General features: G+C 37.8%; 1 protein-coding gene across 2 annotated transcripts in view; it reads right to left on the bottom strand.

The window, feature by feature from the left end:
• Positions 1-27,600, bottom strand: part of LOC125917078 (cell division cycle 5-like protein) — a 33,799-nt gene extending 6,199 nt beyond the window's left edge. The window contains exons 1-9 of one of the 2 annotated variants that reach the window (XM_049623332.1): positions 26,865-27,596; positions 25,334-25,478; positions 23,540-23,728; positions 18,852-19,000; positions 16,655-16,817; positions 14,238-14,402; positions 11,401-11,481; positions 10,869-11,111; positions 7,661-7,858 (exon numbers count right to left, since the gene is read on the bottom strand). In XM_049623332.1, the coding sequence (XP_049479289.1) occupies positions 7,661-7,858; positions 10,869-11,111; positions 11,401-11,481; positions 14,238-14,402; positions 16,655-16,817; positions 18,852-19,000; positions 23,540-23,728; positions 25,334-25,478; positions 26,865-27,145 (1,614 nt within the window). In that variant the 5' untranslated portion in view covers positions 27,146-27,596. Of the gene's footprint in view, positions 1-7,660; positions 7,859-10,868; positions 11,112-11,400; positions 11,482-14,237; positions 14,403-16,654; positions 16,818-18,851; positions 19,001-23,539; positions 23,729-25,333; positions 25,479-26,864 lie in introns of both variants that reach the window. The other variant, XM_049623333.1, reaches the window with a different exon arrangement.
• Positions 27,601-27,837: the final 237 nt, after the last annotated feature.

Here is a 27,837-nt window from a genome sequence, read left to right as displayed (position 1 = left end):
AAATCACAAGCATGAAATAAATGCATATGCAAATTAGTCCAAACCCCCCCCCCCCCATACACTACAGAAACATTAAAGTCCAACAGGATATAAGACCTTATTGTTTAAAATACAAAAAATCAGGGATGCCTTCTTGGCTCAGTCAGTTGACCACCCGACTTTTGATTTAGGCTCAGGTCATGATCCAAAAGTTGTGGGATCAAGCCCTGCATCTGGCTCCACTGCTTAATATTCTCTCTCCCCCTCTGCCCCTCTCCCACACTTGCTCACTCTTTCTAAAATAAAGAAAATTTTTAAAGATTTTATAATACAAAAACAAACAAACAAACAAACGGGAAAAAAAGACTCTGATTTAATCATATTCGTGTTTCTAAACCTTTTTTTAAAAATTAAGTATTTGCGGGGCGCCTGGAGGGCTCAGTTGGTTGAGCATCTGACTGTAGCTCAGACCATGATCTCACAGTTTGTGGATTCAAGCCCTGCATCGGGCTCTGTGCTGACAGCTCAGAGCCTGGAGCCTGCTTTGGATTCTATGTCTCCCTCTCTCTCGACTCTTCCCCCACTCGCTGTGTCTCCCTCTCAAAAATAAATAAATGTAAAAAAAAATTTTTTAATAAAAGAAATATATATTAAGTATTATTAGCAACTGCCCTTCCTGAAGGACAACTTATTTTAAACAAAACGATATTGGCTTAAGGAGCTTGGATGGTACATTAGAGCTGACTTACAAAAAGTTCTCAAAAATTTTTTTCAAATCCTTATCTGCACTATAGATATGCACTTCAAATTCCTCTTCAAACATCTAACAGAGGGGTACAGAGGGGTAGCTGGGTGGCTCAGTCACTTGAGCATCCAGCTGGCGCAGGTCCTGATCTCACGGTTGGTGAATTTGTGCCCCACATGGGGCTCGCTCCTGTCAGCACGGAGCCCACTCCAGATCCTCTGTCCCCCCTGCCATCTGCCCCTCTCCCACTCGTGCGCAAGCTCTCTTTCTCTCTCACAAATACTAACAGAGATGGCAGTGGAGACAGGATTAAATACTTTGTTAACTTGTCACTAGACAAACCTACCAAATATGGTTATAATGGAAGTTTATGCTTTAAATACATATCAGCACAAAATTTCTAATATCTATGAGGAAATTAAAGTAGGCTACACTTGATATAATTGAAGCTGACTACGCCCAAAATGAAAGAGTAAAATTCAATCCAAGAGATGAATGAGAATATATCTACATATAAGTGTGTAGGGACACCAAGACAACAAATTTCATGTACCATAACTGTTTTACAATACAATGTCTGGAATTTGGTTCAAAATAGTGGGGAAGGGAAAATGCCATATGAAAACAAAAGTGGCGGTGAGTTGATACAGCTGGATGATAACACTGGAGGACTCATTAAACTAATCCACTTCAGGATGTATTTGAAAACTCCCATAATAAAAGGTTTTATAAAATTCAAATTCAAGATCTACTGCAGAGGCTATTTAAGACTGTACACCACAAACCATGAAACACCAATACAATGAAATATAAGAGACATCAAAATCTCCATGTCAACGATTTTAGCACACCAGATGTATATATGAAATGTTAAATTAAAATCCACAATTACGTTAAGATCCATTTATACTAACCAAAATCTGAGCCTTCAGTCTTACTCAATCTCTGCGAAAATCAACCCATATCTCCAATTTCGGACAGTCATCAAAACTTCTAGAATAAAAACTCAGCCACCCTGCTGTTCAAGGTAACAAAGTTACTTCATGACACCTAAAAGTATCAAACCAAGTTTAATCCAATTTAGACAACACTAACGGTGGTTAACAGACCTGAAGAGACATGGGACGGAATTCCCATTTGCTAAAACTTGCTATTTGCTAGGCACACAGTATCTCACTTAATCTTACATTATCTCAAACTCTCACTTCCGTGAGATAAGAACTATTACCCACCCTAATTTTACAGGTAAGTATGAGGAAATACGAGGCTCAGAGACAGGTAAGTAACTTGCACGAGGCCACACGGCCACTAAGTGATGAAGCTATGAAGTACGTCCTACTTGAAAGTTCAACACACCACTACTAATAAACCGAATGTCCCCTCTGCCTCAGCCTGTGAAATGCAAACATGCCTGAAGAAATTCAAGCTGTGGGACTGAATGGCTTAATGCCATCAGACAGTTCCCTGAAAAACAAGTTATTCTAGACACGTGTAAACAAGATCTTAATTAATGGATCTGCCCATCACTCTTTCCCTGATTGAGACATTAACCTACAAGAGTTTTATTTGACACTTGAGAAAAGCTTTGACTTTCCTCAGCTTATCCTTTTAAATTCCTAACTCTTCTATTCTTAACAAGCTATAAAATTAGAAGAACACAAACATTTCTCAGAACAAATTTACAGGGAAAAAAAATGTTATTTAACAACTTCTCAAGAAGTTGGGCAGAATATAACCAGCATAATTGGGGATTTCGCCAAACCAGATCTTTGCCACAACTCTATAAATGAGAGCAAGTGATCAGGTCTTTTTAAAATGGTATTTGTAATATGTTATTAAATCTACAAAGTAGTATATGATGATTCCAATTCAGTTTTAAACATCTTCCTCCTTTCATCCACACACAGATGCATACAGTAATTTTTTTCTATATTTAATTACACACACACACACACACACACATATATTAATAGATATACACACACATACATATCCCTCAAAATGTATAAGGCGATTATGTTTGGATGGTAGGCTTCTTTTCAAATTGTTTTTTAATTTCTTTTTAAATTTTCTACAAAGTACAGGTATTATTTTTAGAAAAACGCCCACAAATGTTATTTTTTAAATGCATAGAAGAGAAACTGTCTAAAAAAGGCTGGCCAGAGACCAATGGAAAACTGATGGTCCCCAGGAGATGAATCAGTGGAACCATAAGTGTTTCCTCGGGTCATTACAAAAGGGGGCTGTATGGGACTTATAAAAGTGTAATTGTTACTTTCAAACTCACTAAGTTTGTTAAGGTTACTAAGCTTAAGTAATTCCAAAATAAACACATTATCCTTGGGTCTCCAATACTGTCTTCAGTTAAAGTCTGTTACAGTGAGGTTCAGAAACATTAAGAGCATCCCTCCGTGAAACTGTTGCTTGGAGGCCCAGAATATAACTTTACACCACTGGAAAAACAGGTTTAAGGATACCCGAAATAAATACATAGTTGATGGCAGCTCCACTTCCTAGTCCATCGTTTAGCAATATGATCCTATGGTAGTAACGATGTGGTTCGACCACCGAAATGTTTGCAAACAACAAGAGCCCATCAGTGCCTTTCCTTTCATCTCTATACTACTCACTAGCATTAAATCGTATCAGTGAACCTTCTCCACACTGACGAGATGCAGGTCCAAGCATGTGATTATTGCTTGCATCTACCAGAGTTAGCATCCACCAGACTGCATCCCGGCAAAGCAAGCTAAACAGGAAGGCAAAAAACCTTACCAAAAACCTTTCCAGGAACAGTAATGTACCAACAAAGCAATACCAAGAGCACCTGACGTCTGCACGAGCTAGGAAATGAAACACATAAACTGCATGAAAGAAATTCAACTCAACGTTGAGGCATACCAGAAGCAACACGACTGTACCAAGGAGATCTCTGGTCCAGCTCTTCTTGATAGAACAAGCAAGAACTCTGCCAGTGCCCTTAAGGGTCAAAGCACAGAGCAGAATTTGAGAAAGGGAGCATTCCAGAGTACCAGAAACTTCTCTCCTGTGCCCCATGTCACCCCTCCCCCACACGCACAAGAGAACATAAACCTGCCGAGTTACTTCAACATACAGTCCTCCATCCAGATTTGCCCAACAACTTGATCCTTACCCTAAATTTTCACTCCTTAAAGTATTAAGGGAATTTTTTCCTATGTAAAAATATCTGACTTTATAAATAAAATCACTGAGAAAATATGATCCATTGTACAGTCAATTTTGCTGAAATATAACCATTCAGTAAAGTCAGGGGTGCTCCTAAGAGTTCTTCAAGTACACTGAGAAAGATGTGTTATCTGTGTTTTTCAAGTTACTTTATTTCCAAGAAGTCGATGTTACATAATATTTCTTGACTAAGTTGACTGTGCCAGTAAAATACAGAGAGAAGTATTACTTCTGGACCTAGTTTCCACCTCTAAGGAAAGCCTTTCCATTTTTATAGCTAACATGACAAAATCTACTTTTCAGCCAAACTTCCTCAACGCAGCAGTTTAGATAGTATTTCAAATACTATTAAATTTAATAGCAGGCCTAAATTCAGACTTCTCTTTTCACTTTTGCACCTCCTGGAAATTATTTCACTCAAAATAATTATGTCTTCAGACGATTTCCTATTTCCACTTAAAGTGGAAACAAATTAGAACACTTCAAATTCTATTTGCACTTCCCAAATACAGTAATGACTCATTTATCTGGCATCATCAGAAAATGAGGTTCTCCTCCACATGAAGCATTTTCCAGATAACTGATGTCCACAAGAGCACAGAGCTTGTCCGCTTTGTTCCTGCTACACTCCCAGGTGCTAGAACAACGGCTGGCACATATTAGATGCTCAGTAATAGTCACTGAACATACGATCACATCAAGGACTATAAAGTCCTTTTATTTTTTACCATTTGATACAAAATTTTCCTACCATTTTAGGCATCCTTCTTTAAAAATATATATATAACAGTGAGCAGAAATTAACCATTTTTTTAAATATCTGGGGCATCACTACAGATAGCAATCACTCTGCTCTCCCACCACACACCCATAATGCCCTCAGAGGCTAATAAAATAGTGTATCTAAATGGCCTCGACATGCTATGCTTTCTAACTTTTCCTTTTCAGATATTAGTTATCATTTCTGTTTGCTGCTGCTGCTGCCTTGTTTGACACACAAATGTATGGCACAATTCTAAAATTAATTCTGCCTCCAAAGCAGAATAAAACACGTGAACTTGGTTACAACTCAGAAGTCTTTCCCACTTACTTCTGACCTGTGACTACTTTCCAATTCCATTTATTTAACAGACTCCTTATACCACCCACCACATTCTACATAAAATCTGAGATGGTTCCATTAGTTTTAAGTGAGTATCCTAAGGATTTTCATTTAAATTCTGCATTTCAAATACTAATCATGAGTAATGGCTCAAAGACCCAGCTCCAATATAAACCTCAGGGCATATTTTTTAATCCATTTAGGAGACACCAACCACGACAAAGCTGGATCTCATCTTGCTTGATACACTGTGATAGGGCCATAATTTAGATTCACTGTTCCAAAGTTCATGACAGCAAAAATCAAACACACTGGCAGCCATGGTGTATTGTGCTTGCACAGAAAGGCATATCTCCCTGAACCTAAGAGTGGAAAGAATAATTTAAGTATAGCATTTAGTTTATATAATACAACTGGAGTTCCTTCCCCACAACAAACTTTGAATAGTGTTTATAATTTAGCAATCAACTGAAATGATGAAAGAATTACCACAATTGAAATAAAATATTTATGTATTTCAAACCAGTAGAATTGTGTCTTCAAAAACTAAAATAAGCTAACACAAGCCTAGTTCTGAATTAGGGATGGATACAAATAAAATGGGGGAGTTGTTTATTTGGGTTTTTGAGTCTCTTTTCTTCTTTTTAAAGATTTAATGAACTTTCATTTGAAATAAGTGTAGTTTACTAAATTAAAGGATTTGATTACATATTCTTTAAAAGTAACTAGCTGAGTAAACAATAAAGTAAGTTATCCAGAAGTCAAGAAAAGAAAAATTACTTCAGACTGTTTTATGAATATTCTTCCAAAATCACCAATCCTTCAACAAAAATAGTTCAACGGAAGATTTCAGTTCCTGGTACTGAACTGAACAAAGAGAGCCACATGTTTTTAATGGTTGCTCATAAACGACCCAAATAAATCTCCAAAAGAACGGCAGTGGTTCTTTCTGTATTTTTCCCTTCAAAACTCACAAGACCAATTCAACATAAAAATAAAAATTACTGTACTTTATGGCACCACTCACTTCGTGACACATTTATTTGCTGTCACGAAAGTTAGTGCCTCAGCAAAGTAAATGAGATTTAGGGAAAAACTTTTTTTATATTTTAAAGAGCACAAAATGTCCTTACCACGTGGGGCAGAAAACGTTTACCCACCTCAAATGAGAAGATTTTCAAACTAAGTGAGAGACCAAAGTATTTATATATAAAGGTTACAAGAAAGCTTTCCAAATAGCTTTCTAATCAATTACAATGCTGACCTTAGATCAGGATTACACTGCTAACTACCACTTATAAATAAACGAAGCCAACACAACAGAAAATGTAACTCAAAATGTGCCCACTGATGTTCTACTTTCCCTGACTTTAAATCCCAAATTAAAACACAGAACAACAGCACACCCTGCTGGAAGTTAGCAGTACAACGGAGTAACAAGCAGCAACTGGACTGCAAAGATTTCACCCACGATGAGAATTACTTCAAAGAGAAACTAATTTCCCACTAAGTGATAAAAGAGGCTCAAAGACATTAACCACCAGATGCCTATACGTGTAGTCTTAAAGGTAAAATTAAGACTTAGAATAATTTCATATTACTAGAACTCTTTTTCCTGTTCATTTCCCTAGCCCCACATGATACCAACCACTCCCAGTGGTACTGCTATTTTTATTTTAACTCTAAATAAAAATATTTTCCAATCTGCTTTCTGTAAAGAGAAATTAGTAGTCACAAAGGAGGAAATTGAGGCCATTTCTGCATGTGACTGCCTGAAGCACCCTTTTCTCCCCACCCTACCCTAGCCTCAGAAACATCCCTGAAGACCACCTTGAAAAATCCACAAGACAGCCCAGTGGTCCATGAACCACAATTTACATGCCATTGGCAAAATGCCTACACAGATTCTGGAATTCAAAACCTGCAGACTATATTAAGAAACCATGTGCCATGAAACTCCCATCTAGTACATTTCAACATTTCCTCAGATGTGAAAAAAATCACAGAAGCCATTATCTAAGATAATCCAGCTCGGTGCTCTCTAACAAACCCAAAGGAATCAGAGAATGAACAGAAAGGAACCAAAGTTACATGAATGTGCTCTTTTGGCTCCAGAAAAAAAAGCTCCTCGGCACCACTGAGATCCTTCTTTACAGAAAACAAGCTATTCTAGCATTGATGGACATTGTTCTGGGTGACCAGTGTTAACTTCTTGTCTTCCTTGCTCCCACATTTAAAAGGTCCTGTTTGACCTGTGATCAACCTGGAGGGCACCATTCTTTATCATAAAGGCCAGCAATTCTGAAAAATCAATGAAAGCCAAACAAGACCAAACACTTTAGTACAGTTTTCCCTCCAGAGCTGCAAAAGCAAGGGGCACTCGGCTGGCTCAGTCAGAAGAGCATAATACAACTGTTGATCATGGGGTCGTGAGTTTGAGCCCCATACTGAGTGTAGACATCACTAAACAAAAGAAATAGACTTTAAAAAAAAAAAAAAAAAGGCAAGAATTGCAAAACCAGTAAGTGCCTCAGGTCTGTTTTTCTGTAATTGTCTCCAGTGGTTATTACTTGGTCCATTGTCTCAATCAAGGTACATTTAAATTAGAATTTTAAAAGGATACCAACCTCAAGCCTCTTTTCAAGTGACTCGATTCTGTCCTTTTTGCTAGCTAAGTTGGCCCGTGTGTAGCGGCTCTGCCCAGGAAGATACAAAACTTGACTGTAGCATTCTTCCCACACCTGGTTATAAGCTTCACTTGAGAGTTCTCCGTGGCTCATACCTTGTTTTACCACTTCCATCTCCTGTACCAAAACATCCTGGGCCTGTGTACAGTAATAATTTCAGTAAGCTTGGGTACCAGAATTACTTGCTATCAAGAGAGAACTTTAAAACACTAATTTTCCTCTTTCTTTGGGTAAAGGCAAGGAGTTGTGGTTGACTTGTTTTTTTGTTTTTCGTTTTGGAAGGGGGGAACAATATCTAAACAAAATGAATTAAGAAGCCAGTAAGTTGACACAGACTGATTTGAAAGTCAAGCTTCCGTATATCACCAATAAACATCTTTGCCTTCACTCTATTATTAACAGTAGCTACCATTTCTTGGACATCTACTCTATGCCAAGAACTCAATTTAAAAATTTTACCTACATTATCTCCAAACACCATTAACACGTTACAAAGTAGCTGGTATTACTCTCTTATTAAAGATGATGAAACTAAGGCTCAGAAAGATTAAGCAATTTTTGAAAAACACATCACACTAGTAAAGGCAAGACAGGATCATGCCCCAAAGCCGAATGGTACCTTCGCTTGGGTGTGCTCCTTCCACTCTACCAATTCCTCCATACACTTCAGACTTCACAGGATTATGAAGGGGAACCAGGCATTTATTGCTTCTGATACATGCCTTTTTTCTCATCTGAAGAGATGCCCCTGACATTGCCAAAGAATGAGATGGGGGCACAGATCAAATAATAATGGCTCACACACCAGCTTTTACTTTACTAAAGAGAGTTTAAGATGACAGAATGAGGAGAGATAAAGTTGGACAGGCCTGGGTACATATCATACCTTTACCATTTAAGTAGCTGTCTGAACTTGCTTAACATCTCTGAGCCCGTTTCTCATCTGTAAAGTGAGGATAATACCCACCTGACATGTTTGTTATCAGGATTAAATGATAAAACATACACACAGAGTGTGGCCCAACTCGAGACCCAAGGACTCCACAAGCATACCACATCAACTTTTTCCAGCCCTTTGCTTCCTGGCTCAAAACTGACAACTATCATTTTGTGCCTTAAAGAAAGCTTTCAATCGTTCCAGTACATCACAGACCAAAATATATAATAAAATCAAATACAAAAACGTAAAACAACGGAAAATCATGTCTATAGAAGATAAAGAACGGATACTTTTAAACAAGATCTCTGAGAAAATAACAAAAACAAACCAATTTTAACACACTTAATGAAAACCCAACATTTCATAGTAACAGAAATGGTATTTCACTCCAAAACTGTACACAGTAAAAATTTACAAATTCAGCTCTTATGATTATTAGAAGACAGTAGTACTATCTTTAAATTTTTTTATGTATACTTATTTTTGATAGAGAGACAGAACATGAGCGGAGAGAGGGGCAGAGAGAGAGGGAGACACAGAATCTGAAACAGGCTCCAGGCTCTGAGCCGTCAGCACAGAGCCCGACGCGGGGCTTGAACTCACAGACGCAAAATCATGACCTGAGCCGAAGTCGGACGCTCAACCGACTGAGCCACCCAGGCACCCTACTAATTTATCTTTAAACTGCCCATAAAGAATCTGCTCGCTAAGTAAATGCTGTTTCAAATTCATTTTGGAACAGAGAAGAATATAAATACATACAATAAAATATGAAAGAATATTTAAACTAAAAAAAAAAAAACCAGGGCTGCATGGGTGGCTCAGTCAGGTAAGCACCCAACTCTTGATTTCAGCTCAGGTCACGATCTCACTCATGGTTCATGGGTTTGAGCCCTGCATAGGGCTGCACACTGACAGCAGAGGCTGCTTGGTATTCTCTCTCTCTTTCTCTCCTCTCTGCCCCTCCCCTACTCACCCTCTCTCTCAAAATAAACTTAAAAAAAAAAAAAAAATTCAAACTACTTTGTAATGGTTTCCAATAATTCTAAAGCACTACCTACAACTATTATTTTTAAAAGTTTTATTAGAATCGATTCCCCACAGAACCTTCTGTTACATAACAATGTGATCCTTATTTCAGGTTTCCATACACACAGTAAATTTCTCAAATCCCATCTTCCCCTATTTTCACTTCAAAAAGAGGAGACTGTTCAAGTATGGAGTTCACAGTGTAATTCTCAACCCCAGTCCAATGGTAAAATGTGCCTGCCACAAGCGTAAGCATTCAACAGATGTCAGTTTCCTATCATACTTACTAAGAGTAATTCAAGGTTACTCAGAAATCGGGGCCAACTGTCCTTCCTTTCTCTAATTTCTAAAAATCCTTCAATAAACACGTATTACTTTTGCAAAAAGGAAAATAGAAAGCAAGAAAAAAATACAGGTAAAGAGCAGGAGAGAAGACAGAAAAAAATATATATATATTGTAGGGATTCTCTCCCCAAGTATTCAATAACCCATTCCAATCAACAAGTCTATAACTGCCCTTCAGGGCTAAGGACTAAAGAAATAAGACTAAAGCTAATGACCACTCTGCTTCCAACCATGACACCAACTGTATTTTCTCATACCATGGAACAGATTTCTATTTACAATCACAGCTGTTTGCTCTGTCAGAACAGAAAAATCAAATGCATACGGAGGAAGAGGCAGGACAGACTTTATACAAGAAAATGTTCCTGCATTTCCTTATCTAAAAGGATAGTGGGAAATGATTTAAGGGAAAAAGATTCAGTACACTGTATTTCTTTTCTTTGAATAGGTGAAAAAAACGTTTTTTACGCATGCCTGCTTTTTCATATTAATCTAAATAAATGAGGTTTAGGTATTAAAGGTATTCAATTCAACTCAGAAGTAGCAGAGTTAAACACAGAAAATGGCAATTTGCAGCAACTGTCCATGAGGCATACACCCATGAAACAAAACACCTTGCCACCTAAGCCAGTGTTTACCTGGAAAAGGTCTGTCACTGAATGAAAAGGGGCGGGGGGGGGGGGGGGGTGATTAAGTATGTCTTCTTCATAACACTTACTATGAACGTTTATCTCCTAATCATGAAATTCACTTGTTTATAAATATCAGCATGAGAAAAGACAGTGTTTGTCCATGATACACAGTATTTAATGAATACTTTATAATCAACGATACCTTTTTCAGCTCTTCTTTGGAGAACTTTTCATAAGGGTTATGTTCCAGATAGGCAATGTGCTCTGAATTATTAGTACCAAATCCTACAGTTTTTCCTTTTTTATTTCCAGATGGTTCATAAGGGTGATGCAGAAGGTCATAATGAAGCATTGTGATCATTTCTTTTTTGATTAGTTCTTCACTTTTTTGTAAATCTGTTAGAGGTGGTTCTACATTTAAGGGTCTTAGAATAGTTTCATTTACCTAAAATTTTAAGACAAGTACAATTACCAAACATTATCACTCCAATGCTGATGTTATTACTTGTTCTAGCATGAATTAAATAGTAGTTTTACATTTTCAAAAGAATTTTGCTTTCCTTCTAAGGTCTTATTTGTACCAGCAAAACATTTTACATTATATCTGGGAAGTGCTTTACTATATTCCAGAAAGAATATAATATTTTGTTTCACAAACTTTATGAATGATATAAAAGCATCAATCACATAAGAAGAAACTCAAAACTTCCTAAGCCAGAAACTCTAATACTTACTTCTGATGGTCTTGGCAGATCTTTCTGGACAGCTTTGTGCATTCGCTTCATTTCCTTTACACGCTCTGCCTCTCGTATAGCCTAAAAAAATTATTTTTATATCCATTATTACAGCTATATGGTATTTGCCACATTTCAATAAAGTTGAAAACATGTATAAGAACATGTATGTTCAAGAGTTAAAGCTGTCGAAGTCTGTGTAAGTTTGTAGAAAGGTAATAAAAGGCAACAGAAATCAGTCTATTCATTCTCTCATTACAATACAAACTAAGAACTGCCAACAGCTACTAGAGCATTCTCCAAGTTTATGTGGCTCCATCCATCAGATAATCATTCTTTTCTTGTTTAATTTGGAATTCTAATAAAAATCCTAGAAGAGAGCATAGGCAGGAATGTCCCTGACACCAGCTGTAGCAACATTTTTCTAGATACGTCTCCAGAGGCAAGGGAAATAAAAGCGAAAATAAACTATGGGAATTACATCAAAATAAAAAGCACAATGAAGAAAATAATCAACAAAAGACAACCTGTTGAATGAGAAAAGATATTTGTATACAACATATCCAAGAAAAGGTCAGTATCCAAAATATATAAAGAACTTATACAACCCAACACGAGAAAACAAATACTCAGTTACAAAGTGGGCAAAAGACATGAACAGACACTTCTCCAAGAAGACATCAAGATGGCTAATGGACACATGAAAAGATGCTCAACATCTCTCATCATCAGGGAAATACAAATCAAAACTACAATGAGATATCACTTCATACCTGTCAGAATGGCTAAAATCAAAAACACAAGAAAGAACAAGTATTGGCGAGGATGTGAAGAAAAAGGAACCCTTGAGCACCGGTGGTGGGCATGCAAACTGGTACAGTCACTGAGGAAAACAGTATGGAGGTTCCTCAAAAAGTTAAAAATAGAACCACCTTACAATCCAGAATCACACTATGGGGCATTTACCCAAAAAATACAAAAACACTAATTCAAAGGGACATGCACCTTTATGTTTAGAGCAACATGATTTACAGGAGCCAAACTACAGAAGCAGCCCAAGTGTCAATGGATTGATGAATGGATAAAGAAGTTGTGGTGTGTATGTGTGCGTATATGTATATACCTATAAAGATAATGAAGATGTCATACACACACACACACACACACACACACACACACACACACACGGAATATTACTCCGCCATGAAAAGGAATGAAATCTTGCCATTTGCAACAACATGGACGGAGCTAGAGAGTGCAATGCTAAGTGAAATAGTCAGAGAAAGACAAATACCATAAAATTTCACTCATATGTCGAATGTAAGAAACAAAACAAACCAGCAAAAGAAAGAAAAAAAAAGAGAGACAAACCAAGAAACAGACTGTTAACTATAGAGAACTGATGGTTACCACAGAGGAGGTGGGTGGGGGGGATGGGTGAAATAGGTGATGGGGATTAAAGAATGTACTAGTCGTGATGAGCACTGGGTGAGGTATGGAATTGTTGAAACACTATACTGTACACCTGAAACTAACATCACATTGTATATCAACTAAATTGGAATTAAAATAAAATTTAAAAATTTAAATAATCAATTGGAATCCTAAACTTAGAGGATAAGTTTAACAAATAAACTCTTATTTGTTCCTCCTGCAACACAACCCTCACTTCCACCTCAAAAGCTACTGATTTTTAATTTAAAAAACTAGCCAATGTGTTGTTTCCTGATTCTTAAATCACGAATAATATAAGTTAACATATTAGAATTTCAAGGCATTTCTGAGAGTAAATGTAGGGCAAAGTAACTAAGAAAACTAAACATAAAAAGTAATATCCTGGGGGCACGTGGGTGGTTCAGTGTGTTAAGTATCCAACTCTTGATTTCACTTCAGGTCATGATCTCATGGTTCATGAGTTCAAGCCCTGCACTGGGCTCTGTGCTCACAGTGCGGAGCTTGCTTTGAGGTTCTCTCCACCCCCCCCCCTCTCTGTCTCAAAATAAATTAACTTAAAAAATAAAGTATTATCTTGTACTACCAACTAAAAAGCACATTCAGGGGCACCTGGGTGGCTCAGTCGGTTAAGCGTCCGACTTCAGCTCAGGTCATATCTCATGGTCCGTGAGTTCAAGCCCCGCGTCGGGCTCTGTGCTGACAGCTCAGAGCCTGGAGCCTGCTTCCGATTCTGTGTCTCCCTCTCTCTCTGCCCCTCCCCTGTTCATGCTCTCTCTGTCTCAAAAATAAATAAACATTAAAAAAAATTAAAAAATAAATAAAAAGCACATTCATGTGACTTCTCTCTGAAATACATTTACATTGATGCTATTCACACTCAAGTCCCATGAAATTCCATTTCTAAAATTATCCTAGGGGTGCCTGGGTAGCTCAGTCAGTTAAGCATCCGACTCCTGATTTTGGCTCAGGTCACGATCTCACAGTTCATGAGACTGAATCCTAATTTGGGCTCTGTGCACTCAACATGCACTTGTTTTTAAGACTGATCAATAACACCTTTTCTTGGCTAGAGTGAAAAGCAATGTCTACAAGAACATTTATGTGTATTTTAAAGAAGCATAATAAATTTGACAGGAGGTATTTAAATTATGTACATACACATATACATACACACGTTTTAAGACTGCCTATCAAGATATTCTTGTATATTATTAATTACATGAGTACATATTATTAACTATGTTAAGCAATTTAGGGTAATTTCTTTTTTCAGATATTGAAAAAACTTTTAAATATGGACACATTTAATGACCATTCTTCATTCTTTCAGCCTACTGACACGGTCAGCTACTTCACACTTCTTTTCTAGCACAATTACCCACCTGCTTTCGTGCATCCACATCAGCAGCATCTTCAATGTAAGTATCATCTATTTCACGGTCTTCCAGCTCCTTCTCAGCATTTTCTGGCAGAACAATCTCAAAGTCATTCTTAGGGGCAGGGAGGCCCAACAATCCTAAACGGAGATGCTCACGAGATTCTCTTTCCTGTAGAAAAAAAATTGATCTTCTCAATTCATACATCTTAAGTATTCAACCTCCATTCTTAAGAGTTTCTAAAAAATAATTAGCCTAATTTTAATTCTAGAAAAACAATCCCTAATTTCAGAGCTGAGACAAGTTTGTTTGATTTCTATCTCAGTTTCTTCTCTAAATTAAGATCAAAAACTCTGATTTGTGATCCGTAAAGTTACTCTCAGATATTCTAATAGAAGGTTTGGGAATTATCTCTGCAGGGCAGAAAAAAATCCTTTAGAATTTCCATTTAAGGAATACATTTCTGACCATGAAATTTAATAGCAAATGAAAGAACAAATTCAAAAGTCAATTTGTTCTTGGACTAATAAAATCGAATCTGAAAAGATGCCTGAGTTTTTGTGTGTGTTTATTTTTAATAGAAATTACCAAATCATGGGGGGCCTGGTTGGCTCAGTCAATAGAGCATGCGATGCTCGATCTTGGGGTTTTGAGTTCAAACCCCACATTGAGGGTAAAATTTACTTAAAAACAAATTAATTAATTAAAAAAAGAAAAAGAAAGGAAGAAATGACTAGATCATATGATGACCAAAGAAAACAGTCCACACTTCCCAAAAGAAACTGCCTGGTACCCAAAGTTTTCCCCAGTACATCCTTGGCTTACCTTTTATTCCCCATAGCTCCATTACACGTATGGTAGGTGTGAGGCCCAACCAGATGACCTGCTATGTCCAAAATACACTCCATGCTTACTCATTTTGTGGCCTCTAACTGAGACAGCCCCCACCTCTCCTTCTGAGCATACCTCAACGAAGGTTTTCCTAGTACCCACCCAACAAATGTGATTATTTCTGTCTTCGGCCCCCCCAAGCATGTTGGTCTTACACAGAAAGCTTATTTTGTTCTTACATTACAATTATTTGGGGACTTGGTTTAGCACTGTCAATCTCTCCAGAGTATAAACTTCCTTAAGACAAAGGACACCTTTACTCAACTTTAGATCCTCTGAAGTCTCCAAATCAGCGCTCTGCACACATTAAATTCATTTGTTTAGCTATTATGTAGCCATTCACAGTTGACATTACTTGATATCAAGGTGGGCATTAAAAAAATTCTAAACTCGGGATGCCTGGGTGGCTCAGTCAGTTAAGCGTCCAACTTCAGCTCAGGTCATGATCTCATGGTTCCTGAGTTCAAGCCGGCGTCAGGCTCTGTGCAGACAGCTCAGAGCCTGGAGCTTACTCTGGATTCTGTGTCTCCCTCTCTCTCTCTCTCTCTCTCTCTCTCTCTCAAAAATAAACAGTAAAAAAAACACTTTTTTTAATAAAAAATTCTAAAATAACCAAATCTATACACTAGGTTAGAATTTGTAAACTAAAAACAGGTATCACTGGAACTCATTAAAAAAAAAAAAAAATCTCACAATGCTTTTCTGTGGCATCATATAAGACCCAAGAGTGACGTAAGAAAAGCAATAACGTGGGCAGAAACAAAACTGTGGCTTTTATGATTAGCTGTCTGTATCAGCTTGCAAAAATACAAAAGAAAACTTCACTAAGATAAGCAATAAACATCAACTTAATTTGGCTTTGAGATCTAGATAGCTCTTCTAAAAGTCTAGAGCAAACAAGAATCAAGGCTCAAAATCTAATTTATAAGGCATTCCAAACTCAAAATTTGTTTTACAGAAGTTAAAGAAAAAAAAGAGTGCCATTCAAGAAAGTAAACTATTAATTAGTAAATGATAAAAAATAAAATCATATGACATACAAGGAGAACTACTATCAGCACAATCAGTATTCACAAACACATTAAAAATTAGTCAGCTTAGGGGCACCTGAGTGGCCCAGTCAGTTGAGCGTCCGACTTCAGCTCAGGTCATGATCTTATGGTTCGTGGGTTCGAGCCCCACGTCAGGCTCTGTGCTGATAGCTCAGAGCCCGGAGCCTACTTTGGATTCGGTATCTCCCTCTCTCTCTGCCCCTCCCTTACTCACATACTCGCTCTCTCTGTCAAAAAGAAATATTTTTTTTAAATGTTTTAAATTAAAAAAAAAAAAAAAAAGAGTAAGTAGGCTTAGGAGACCAAAAGGTTCCCCTTCTCAAGTTCTATAAATCATTTTCCTTTTCTGGAATCCATAGGTGTACAGTTATCTTAAAGTATATGTAATATGCACCAACAAGGGAAAATATTTTAATACAACGTCCATGAGATAGAAGAGTTTAAAAAAAAAAAAGAGTATTAAAGGGATTTGACATGTACCATCTGCTTCACATAAGAGGGATCACTGTAGTCTGCCATTCCATCCTCGGGATTAATGTTTAATTTGTCTCGAAGAGGAGTTCTACCCGGGGTGGAGTTAATAACTGGTTTGGGAGTTGTCCCACTGCGGGGAGTCAACCCTTCAGATCCATGAGAAGGAGTCCTAGAAAGACAGAAATTCCAATTAATAAAAGTGCCAATTTTATCTGGATTGTGCTTCCAAATATTTTTCACATAAATTATTTTACAAAGAAAGCATAAAAGAAAGAAACTAAGATTGCAGAATATCTGTCTTCCTACCTGGTTTTAAGTGAGATCTCTACGTTGGAGTACAGGTTTAGTTCAACTAGCTTAGTATTTACACACAGTATTTTTATTTTAATGACTTCAAGTAAAGTTATTACATTTGACATTTTCTTGCCTTGCTAAACTAGGCCCACCAAACATTATTTCAACCTTTCTTGATGCATTGTGGGGTGGCTAAGAACATACCATGGGCAGAGGGCAGCCATAATGCTCAAAGACCCCTAGGAAATTGTTTATAAGTTCACAATAGTGTCTTCATCTTATCATTTGCCCTCACCACCAGTAGCTGCTGGCTAGAACACCACTATCATAGGTATGCATCCACTTCAGTGGTTCCTCCTTTACGTTCTGTTTGGAAACTTAATTAACATGTCTACATATGAACAGTTCTGAGTGAGGGCTGAGACTCTCTTAGCAATAAATAAAATCCACAGACTTTGCAACTGATATCTTAGTTGTTCAAAGCCTGTTTTTGTTTGTTTGGCTGGTTGGGTGCTTACTTCCTATACCTTAGCTCTGTTCCAGACAAGTGATCTGCCAGGCAGATGTTCCCAAAGGTGAGATGAGGTGTTATCAAAAGACATGGTCCCTGCCCCCAAGGAGCTTACAATCTAGTTGAGAGACAAGACATACACAGGGAAAGAAGGATTAGGCTCTCTTACAAGCCCTGCAAAAGTGTTAAGTTGTATATTAGGATCTGGCTGCCAATGCTTCTTGATCCTGCTGTCAGGCACAGTTGTAACAGTTTGAGACACTCCCATACTAAATAATCAGTACGAGGATATATCCTAACACTGAAAATTAAAAACGAACCTAAAAGATTTCCAAACTTAAAAGCTCAAATTTCATTTTAATATGACCTGCTTCTACAAGGTTTCTATCTAAAAAATTCCTCTTAAAAAACAGTAACTTAAAAAAAATCGTAAACAAAGACTGAACTCTGGACTCTAGTTAATGATAAGCACAAGAAAGTGTTAGAAGTGAAATGGACTGAAACCTGCAACTTATTTTGAAAAGCACCAAATAATTAGATGGATTGACAGATGGATGGATATGTGAAAAGCGAATACGGTAAAATGTTAACAACTGTAGAATATAGATGGTGAAATATGGATGTTTGCTTTCCCATTCTTTTAACCTCTCTGAATGTTAGAAATTTTCAAAATAAAATGTTGGGATATGGGGCATCTGGGTGGCTTAATCGGTTAAGCATCTGACTCTTGTTTTCAGTTCAGGTCATGATCTCAGTCATGAGATCAAGCCCCACAAAAAGCATGGAGCCTGCTTAAGATTCTCTCTCCCTCTCTCTCTCTGCCCCTCTCCCACTTGCTATCTCTTTCACTTTCTTTCTCAAAAAAAAAAAATGTTGGGAGAAAAGCAATAGTAACACAGATAAAGGACTACAATTTTTATAAAATTCAATGAATGATCAAACGAACAATGGACTGATTTGTTCTTTTAAATCGGATAAAATGGGGGTGCCTGGTGGTTCAGTTGGTTAAGCGTCTGACTTCGGCTCAGGTCACAATCCTGCAGTTCATGAATTCGAGCCGCATGTTGGGCTTTGTGCTGACAGCTCAGAGCCTGGAGCCTGTTTCAGATTCTTTTTTTTTTTTAATTAAAAAAAAAACAATTTTAAAGTCAATAAATCAGATAAAATGTATTCAGAAAAAAGGTGATAGCATCAGAAACTCTGAAAAAAAAAGACAGTTCCATACAGTAATAACCAATTCCTGGGTATTATTATGTTATTTACTACCATGAGTGAGAAGAAATCAAAAAGCCATGTTAAATACTTATTTCCATTCTCTGTCAACATTACTAAAACAAACATGTTGTCCAAATCCTTTAAGTTTTTCTAAAACAATAAAGATGTATTCATTTACAATACCTGAATGGGGTAGAAAGAACTGTGTTTGGAGTCTGTACAACCTGCCGCTGTGGAGTCACACCTGAGAAGTCGCTCTCATGCAAAGGGGTATTAAGTCCACCTTTCAATGGGGTGTCCACATTGGTCAGGGCCATGAGGTTCTGAGCTTCCTGATAAACAAGAAGGTAAAGAAGTGTGTTTTAACAGTTCAGCCAGAATAGCCGAATCCTCTCTTCTGGTCCTACTATATAAACCTCAAAGGAGACGGAATTCTTATACATTTTCTTAATGAACACCAACAGATAAAATGAACTTGCCATGACAGAATTCAATACTTCCATTCCTCTGTCAACCTAACACAGCAGATCAGAAGTTTTGGAATAAAGTTTTAAATATCAAAAAATGTTTTAAAATGAAAGTATCATGACTCAAAAGCTTCTATTACCTGTGCCAAATCTCTTTACAATCATAAAAAACTAAAAATGGAAATTTCCCAATGTGAACTTAGGCTAAATGTCAGAATACCCAGATTTTAGTCTGGCTTTATCACGAACTCTCTCCAGTGTTCACTAGCCCCTCTGACTCTCAGTTTCCTCTACTGGGAAGTTAAGATACCTCCAACTGGCCAGTCCAATCCACTTCCTGAGAAAACTCATGAAGGCAAATTCCTTTCAGAAGCCTTGTCCTCTTTAGGCAGGCCTGCCAATGTTCCGAAGTCTTTAGTCCCTCTGCCACAACCCTGCAGCACTTACTACTATCACTGCACCCACAATCTCCTAATCCCCAACTCCGGGCCTGTGAAAGACTACATCTTCCAAGATAATGACAGCCATATCTCTCATCTTATGTGCTCTTCTTAGAATCCAACTTTGATACTCCTCCCATCATGAAGTGGAGGTCTATGTCCCCTCCTTTTGAGTCCAGGTGGCCTTGTGAATTACCTGTAACTAACAGAACGCAGGAAAAGTGACACAGCCTGACTTCCAAGGCAGGGTGAGCAAACATACAGCCTCCTACCACACTCTTTACGACACCCCTAATGGAGCCTTGAGACACCATGAGAGAAGTTTAACTGTCCTGAGGCCACAGGCTGAAAGAAAGCACAAGCTTTGGAGAGGCCACATGCAGATGCATTCCCCATTCTCAGGTGAGGACCCAACCCACAGCCAGCATCAACCACCAGTCATGGAAAGAAGATGATTCAAGTCCCTATGTGTCAAGACACCCCCCAGTGCTGAGTCTTCTTAGCTGAGGCCCTTGACATCATGGAGCAGAGACAAGCCATTCTTCCTGTGCCCGGTCCGAATTCCTGACCAAGAGAGACCATTAGCATCAATGACATGTTTTAAGCCAGTAAGTTTTGGGGCAAAATGAAGATAACCAGGGGCACGTGGATGGCTCAGTTGGTTGAGTGTCCCCTGACTTCAGCTCAGGTCATGATCCTAGGGTCATGGGATTGAGCCCCACATTAGGCTCTGTGCTGAGCATGGAGCCTGTTTAAGATTCTCCCTCTTTCTCTCCCTCTGCCACTCTCCCCCGCCCACTTGTGCACACACTCTCTCTAAAAAAAAATAAATAAAAATTTAAAAAATAAATGAAGATAACCAGAATAAGGCTTATTCCATTACCCATTACTCTGTTCTTAGTTCATGGAAAGAACCTTGAATTTCACACTACCAAAGTCCTGTGTGTGTTCTTTTTGCTAGTCCAAATACAAAACACTTTCCCCAACTAGGCTCCTAAAAGTCTGGCCAGCTTTACACCTTTGGGCAGAAAATTGGAAGCTACTTTTCTCAAGAATCTGACTAACCCAAAAGATGTAGAATACTGACATCAAGAATTTGCCAAAGAAACCCAGCAGACAGTTCAGCCTACAGGGAAGCCTGGAGTTGAGGAGCCTTACCCACACCTAGAGAGCTTCTAGTCTACTTTTAACTGCCCTGCCCTTAACCCCTAGATACAGGCAAAGAGCCAAAGATCAAAAGATATTTGAGGAAACATCCAATATGAAAAACAGAGAACAAAAGAAACTTAAATACTATACAGGGAAAATAAAACATAAAAATAAAACAAAACCATCATTAATAGCTTCAGAGAAATAAGACAAAATATTCACTAAATGAAATATTTAAGAACTGAATACATTTTTTTAAAGAGCTCTTAGAAATTAAAAATGTGATTGTAGAAATTTAAAAACCGAAAAAAGATAAAATTCACAGAAAATCTCCTAGCAAGAAGTCAAAAGGTCAATTAAAACAGAAAACCAGAGAGGAATAAATAAGAAAATTCTTATTTTATTTCATAAGAGAAATAGACCAATGAAAGGGAGGAAACAAAATTTTCAAAATAACATCCCAGAACTGAAGGCCAGGAATCTCCAGAATGAAAAGATCACTAAGTACCTAGCGAGTGATTGAAAACAGACCCACACCAAGAACTATGCATGTGAAAAAGAGATATTAGCTTCTAGAGAAAGGAAAAAACGGATTTGCTAAATGGCAGAGATCTCAATAGCTATAATAGAAGCCAGAAGACACTGGAGCACTGCCTTCAAAACTGTAAACAAAAACCATTTCAATCTGGGAGCACCTGGCTGGCTCAGCCAGTGGAGCATGCAACTCTTAATCTCAGGGTCATGAGTTCAAGCTGCACATTGGGTGTAGAGTTTAAAAGACCAAAAAAAAAAAAAAAAAAAAAAAAGATTTCAATCTTGAGTTCTATACCCAGTTATACTATAGTTAGACCAATAATTCACAGCTATGCAAGGTCTTAAAAATTCCATCTTCCATGAACCCTTCTCCTCAGAAAGTTATTGAAGGAACTTCCATAACTTCAGTAACCTTTCACTAACAGACATAAACCAAAAAAACCAAAGACATGGGAGCCAGGAAAGAGGTGATCCAAGAGACTTTCTAGGGTGCCAGTAACAGGAAATCAAGAGAACAAGCTGTAAACAAGATCTAATCGTCCAGGGGTATTTGGGTGGCTCAGCTAGTTAAGCACCGACTTCAGCTCAGGTCATGATCTCATGGTTTGTGGGTTTAAGCCCCAAGTCAGGCTTTGTGCTGACAGCTGGGAGCCTGAAACCTGCTGTGAATTCTGTGTCCTCCTCTCTCTCTGTTCCTCCCCCATTCATGCTCTGTCCCCGTCTCTCTCAAAAAAAAACATAGGGGCACCTGAGTGGCTCTGCTGGTTAAGCGTCCAACTCTTGGTTTCGGCTTAGGTCATCATCTCATAGTCTGTGAGTTCGAGCCCTGCATCAGGCTCTGCAATGATAGCACAGAGCCTGCCTGGGATTCTTTCCCTCTCTCTCTGCCCCTCTTCTGCTCTGTCTCTCAAAATAAATAAACTTAAAAAAATAAATAAATAAATAAGTGGGGCGCCTGGGTGGCTCAATTGGTTGAGTGTCCAACTTCGGCTCAGGTCATGATCTCACGGTCCGTGGGTTCGAGCCCCGCGTGGGGCTCCGTGCCAACAGCTCAGAGCCTGGAGCCTGCTTCAGATTCTGGGTCTCCCTCTCTCTCTACCCCTCCTCTGCTCACGCTCTGTCTCAAAAATAAACATTAAAAAAAATTTTTTTAAAAAGAAAAAATAAGTAAAAATAAAAATTAAAACATTAAAATAAAAAAGATAAAATAAAAGAGTAATCGTCCAGAATAGAACACTCAGAAATTCTGAGAAAGACTTTTTCAAGAAGCTGAGAATATCTAAAATTTGATCAGATTACAAGAGATTTACACAGACAGTGTCAATCTAGAGTTGAATTTGTGCTAAGTCATCAAAAAATTTAGCATCTGAATAAAACAAGTATTAACTCAAAAAAAAAAAAAAAAACCATAATCATAAGTAATCATAAGGCGCTTTGTGGGCTCAGCAACGAATACAGCTTGCACAGTCATTAAGTAAACCATGAATACAGAACTAATCAAAATTATGATATAACCATAATGGAAAATGAGGGAATAGAAAGAGTGTGCGTGCATGATAGAGGAAGAGGGTGGGAGAGCCAAATGTTCAAATCCCCAGGTGGAGAAGTGGCTAAAACTGAAAATAAAATCAACAAGTAACAAGTGTCCAAGCAAGAAGATGGTAAAAACAGAGTTGTAATTGGTGCCTCTAGAGAGCAAGCAATGAGGAGCACAACTATTTTTCTTACTAAGTTTTAATAGGAACCATGTGACTCCCAATAAAGACCTTAAAATTGTACTTCTGACTATTAGAGAAGAGGAAATGAGACGTAAGGACGTTCAATAGTGTTTTGTTAGGTGTGGCTATTCTCTGGCATACAAACCCCCTACAGAGCTGTATACCCCATGTGTTTAGGAGAGAGAGGGAAACAGTACTGATGGCAGCCTGTGCCAAGCTAAGCACAAAAATGCAAGGAAATTTTAAAAGCTACTGACTACATACACCTGACTTCTTTCTAGGACTGCTAGGCAATGTGAAATTTTAAAATGCTTTGCTTTACTAATAGGTACTAAAGATTTCGAAGGGCTAGCTTCAAAAAAACAAAACAAAACAAACAAACCTATGAATAAATGTGGAAATGAAATCACCTCATTATTGAATCTGCTAATTTAGGTTCCTAATAACAAAATCTCTAGGATCTAGTTTACCCCTTTTAAAAGAAACAAACCAAATCACTTACTATGCTCCTTCACTTTCAAGGACAAGAAGTGAAAGGCTCACTCTACTATCCGACAGCTTACCTGCAGAATTCTGTCCTGGGAAGCCGGTGTACGAGGTGTTCTAAGAGCGATGCTGTTGTTGGTGACATTGTACTCAGACAAAAGCGTACTGGAGGCAGAGTTTGTTATGCCAGATTCCTCAGCAGTCTGACGTGCGATTTCACTTGCTTGGCCTACTTTTACAACCTCCTGGAGTTCTGCATCTGAAATCTGAAAATCATCATACAGCAACATTTTAACCAAAGAACAATACAGCCTAAAACTTCCATATTCCAGAAAGATGAATCACTGAAGCTGTGTGATGAGTACACAGGGGTTTGCTGTACTTCTTTCTTCACTATTGTGGGTTTGAAAAATTCTACAAAAAAGTTTTTAAGTCTTCCCCATATAATGTGGGGATAAATTCCATATATGATATACTATCAAGCGGCAAAGTCTTGTATTTCTATAATGAAATGCTTTCAAACCAACTAACACATCAATAAACCAAGAACATAAAATAATCACGTTTGTATACAACCATCAAAGGAGGGGGGCCTAAAAACCAATTAAAACATCAAAGTCCACTGAGCCATAAGATCCCTGAGAATATCAAAAAGCGTTATCTTAGTAATTTTACAAAAATAAGTATCCTAGGGGCATCTGGGTGGCTCAGTCGGTAAAGTGTCTGACTACAGCTCCAGGTCATAATCTCACAATTTGTGGGTTCGAGCCCCACGTCGGGCTCTGTACTGACAGCTCAGTCAGCTGTTCTCGCTCTCAAAAACAAACATAAAAAAATAATAAATTTTTAAAAAGCAAGTATCCCAAAGAGAACTAAGAAAAAAAAATTATAGGCAAAATCTCAATTTAAGAAATATCACTACTTTAGGGCGCCTGGGTGGCTCAGTTAAGCATTCGACTCTTGATTTCGGCTCAGGTCATGATCTCACAGTTCGTGGGTTTGAGCCCCGTGCTGGGCTCCACACTGCGGAGCCTGCTTGAGATTCTCTCCCTCTCTGCCCCTTCCCCATTCAGCCACATGAGCACTTTCTCTCTCTCTCAAAAGAAATAAACTTAAAAAAAAAAAAAAAAAAAGGGAGTATCAGTACTTGGATGGCAGCATCTGACAAAATTATGTCATGTTTATGCCCAAGAATTTTGTGTTGACCTAAGTGCATCATTTGGATAAAGAAAGAAGCTCTTCTGGCCTCCTAAGTCCATCCTTCTGCTCCATTAAACCAAACAGTCCAATTCTACAGAGCTGTACTATTCAAAATAAACCAAGAACTTTTTCAAAATTCCCATGGTTCTGACCAACTATAATTAAGTCAAAGGAAGAGAAGGCTGTTCCTTGATAAGCTGAATGGTAAGCTGAATGGTAAGCTGAATGAGGGTATGTTTCTCTCTTCACATCTACCACATTGATTTTCACAGCTGTTGTCTCAAAAAGAGAAGTATGGCACAACAAAACATTCCCTATAAGAAAGCAGCCTAAAGTCCACACAGCCAAATACCACCTGTATCCTAATCGGCTACAATAAGAGGCCAGGAGCCCTAACCTGCTCACAAATTGCTAAAAGCTGACAATTACTTACTAAACCATCACAGGGGCAATTTAAGGCCAGATATAATAATTTATACAGAGAAGTTGTTACTTATCATAGTAAATCACAAGGACTTATCCTTATGTGGCTCACCTATTACACTGTAAATTTCTTAAGGGCACCCAACACCTAGCGAAAGCCTGGCATGTAGACCCTTCTTCAAACATGTGCTAAATAAATTATAAGCATATGAGTTCACACAATAAAAAAACTGTTTTTATTAGATTACCTGAGGGGCAGGGAGTACTAGTTTGCTTCTTTTTTTAGTAAATTCAGAAACACCACTAGTCTGAAGAATAGCTGATGGCAAATCAGATTCTTTTTTCCTTTTTAAATGCTGTTTGTCTTTTTTTCTGTCTCTTCCTTCTTTTTCCCTACCATGAATCAAAGCAGAGAGAGATTTTTAAAAGTTACACATAGACAATAACAGTAAAAGCCATATAAATACTCATACACTTCGAACAAAATAATCCCATTCCTAAAAAAATTACTGATAAAAAGACAAAATCCAAATACATTAAGCTGTGCCCTACACCGTTACTCACCCACTATACTCAAGAGGAATGCAGGCTGAGAATAGTGATAGAATTATTAAGAAGATATAGTACTAAGTAACTTACATATTAAATATTAAGGCTACATAAAGACTATGATGATAAACAAAATTTTATATATAATTTCAACAAGAAAATTAAACTATTCCTATATCATGATTACATTCTTACAAAAGTATGTGCGTGCACTTACGAAAATGATGGAGACAAGCATACAAAAAAACGGAAAACAGTAATACAAAGGGGATGGGATTAAAACACTGAATTTTTAAATTTCCCTTTAAAACTGTTCTTCAATTGTTCATTATGATTCTTTTAATTCACTTGTTTTTTTAAAGGATATTTCAGTCCTGACAAATGGTTAAAGTCTAATGCCAGGCTCAAGGCCACCTCTGAAAGCTCCAAGAATGCCTCCTCCCAGTCTGGGTGTCAGCCTCTTCCCCATCCAGCCTGTTCCTTCCAGACAAGCCGCTCCCACTTCCACCTCTTTATTCAAACAGCCTACCTCATACAAGGTCTTAATTTGAGAAACAAATACAATGGAGTACATCCAAGAAAATCCTGTTTCATGGTGCCTGACACCTGTCATTTAGTCCCAATTCATGTCAACAGAGTGGAAGGTCAGTAGGGGAGTAGAAAACTAAAACTCTCTGACAACCATAAAAAGTTCTCCCCACAAAATTCAAATGGAAGAAATAGAGAAAACTCTAAAAATCCCTAGAAATAGGCAAAATCCTCTGCACCTTTAGACAAACATTTTATAAATACACTTATGTATCCCCATTAGATAAAAAGACTTAGGTATGCATCGGTAACTTTAATTTCATTCAAAGAAAACAAGATAAAATTTTCACTAGAATAGACAAAAAACCAGACCAGATTTTGACAGATTCCTCAGTCCATTAGTAAAATAACTAACTTGTTCACAAATGCACATCAACGTTAAGACTGTGACTCAGTGAGTAAAGACTACACTAAGAGCCAAGTGCTGATGTGTCAGGAGATGCAAACAGCCTTCTATGCCAAAGACACGACCACAAGGGTCACTGGTTTTCTCAGAAACGTGAATCCAGTAAATAAATAAAAATATTATGTAGGTCACATTGTCCTAAATAATAAAAATCTGGCTCTGACAAGGATAGCGCATGGCCCTCCATAAAATTCCTACTATACTTTTCCATTTTCAAAATCAGAAAGGCAACTTACGATCTTAGTTCCCCATCAAGATCTTGTTGTCTTAATTTTCTGAAATCTGCATCAAGAGCCTGGTAGTTTTCCTCAGAAGTATCATAGAAACCAAGAGCAGGCTTTTTTTCAAATGGGATTTCAGCATTATAATCAACTCCCCTCTTCTTTTTTCTCTTCTTCTGAATTTCTATGCCAGCTGCTCTAAGTTCTCTTCTCTTCTGGAGGGCTGCAAGACGCCTGAAGAAAAACAAAACAAGATCACCCTGAAAATCACATACCATGGGGAAGGGACAGATCATCTAACAGAGTTAAGAAAACTACTTGGATATTTGGGGAAGAAATATTTATTTAAATTTTTTCTTAATGTTTTTATTTATTTTTGAGACAGAGAGAGACAGAGCATGAGCGGGGAGGGCAGACAGAGAGGGAGACACAGAATCTGAAGCAGGCTCCAGGCTCTGAGCTGTCAGCACAGAGCCCAACGCAGGGCTCAAACTCACGGATCATGACCTGAGCTGAAGTAGGACGCTTAACCGACTGAGCCACCCAGGCACTCCAAGAAATATTTATTTAAATCCTCACCTCACAACCATTCACCAAAATAAATTCTCCTCTTGATTTAAAGATACGCACACACAAGCAAAAAGAAAAACCAGAAGGAACTATATAAGTATGCATCTTATCTGTGGTTGGGAATTACTCACTTAATATAAATTAAATAAAAGGCAAAGGTAAATACCCAACAGCAACAGCTTTGAATTTTAAATTTTATATCTCTATAGAGATCTTCATTTTTTTTAATCATAAAAGTTAAACAACAGGAAAAAACATTTGCAATTTATATTGGGAACGATTAGATATAAACAATCTATTCAGATTTTTTTGTTTAATATATTCCAAGGGGGGGTGGGGGAGGAAACAGAAGAAAACAAATAGTTCTCTAAGGAAAAATATGCAAATAGCCAAAATGATAAAAGGTATACTTAGCTAA

Source organism: Panthera uncia, unplaced genomic scaffold (genome assembly GCF_023721935.1).
Source record: "Panthera uncia isolate 11264 unplaced genomic scaffold, Puncia_PCG_1.0 HiC_scaffold_1458, whole genome shotgun sequence".
NCBI classification, from domain to species: Eukaryota; Metazoa; Chordata; class Mammalia; order Carnivora; family Felidae; genus Panthera; species Panthera uncia.
The sequence above is the reverse complement of the archived record's forward strand: the minus strand, read 5'-3'. Positions and strand labels throughout refer to the sequence as shown.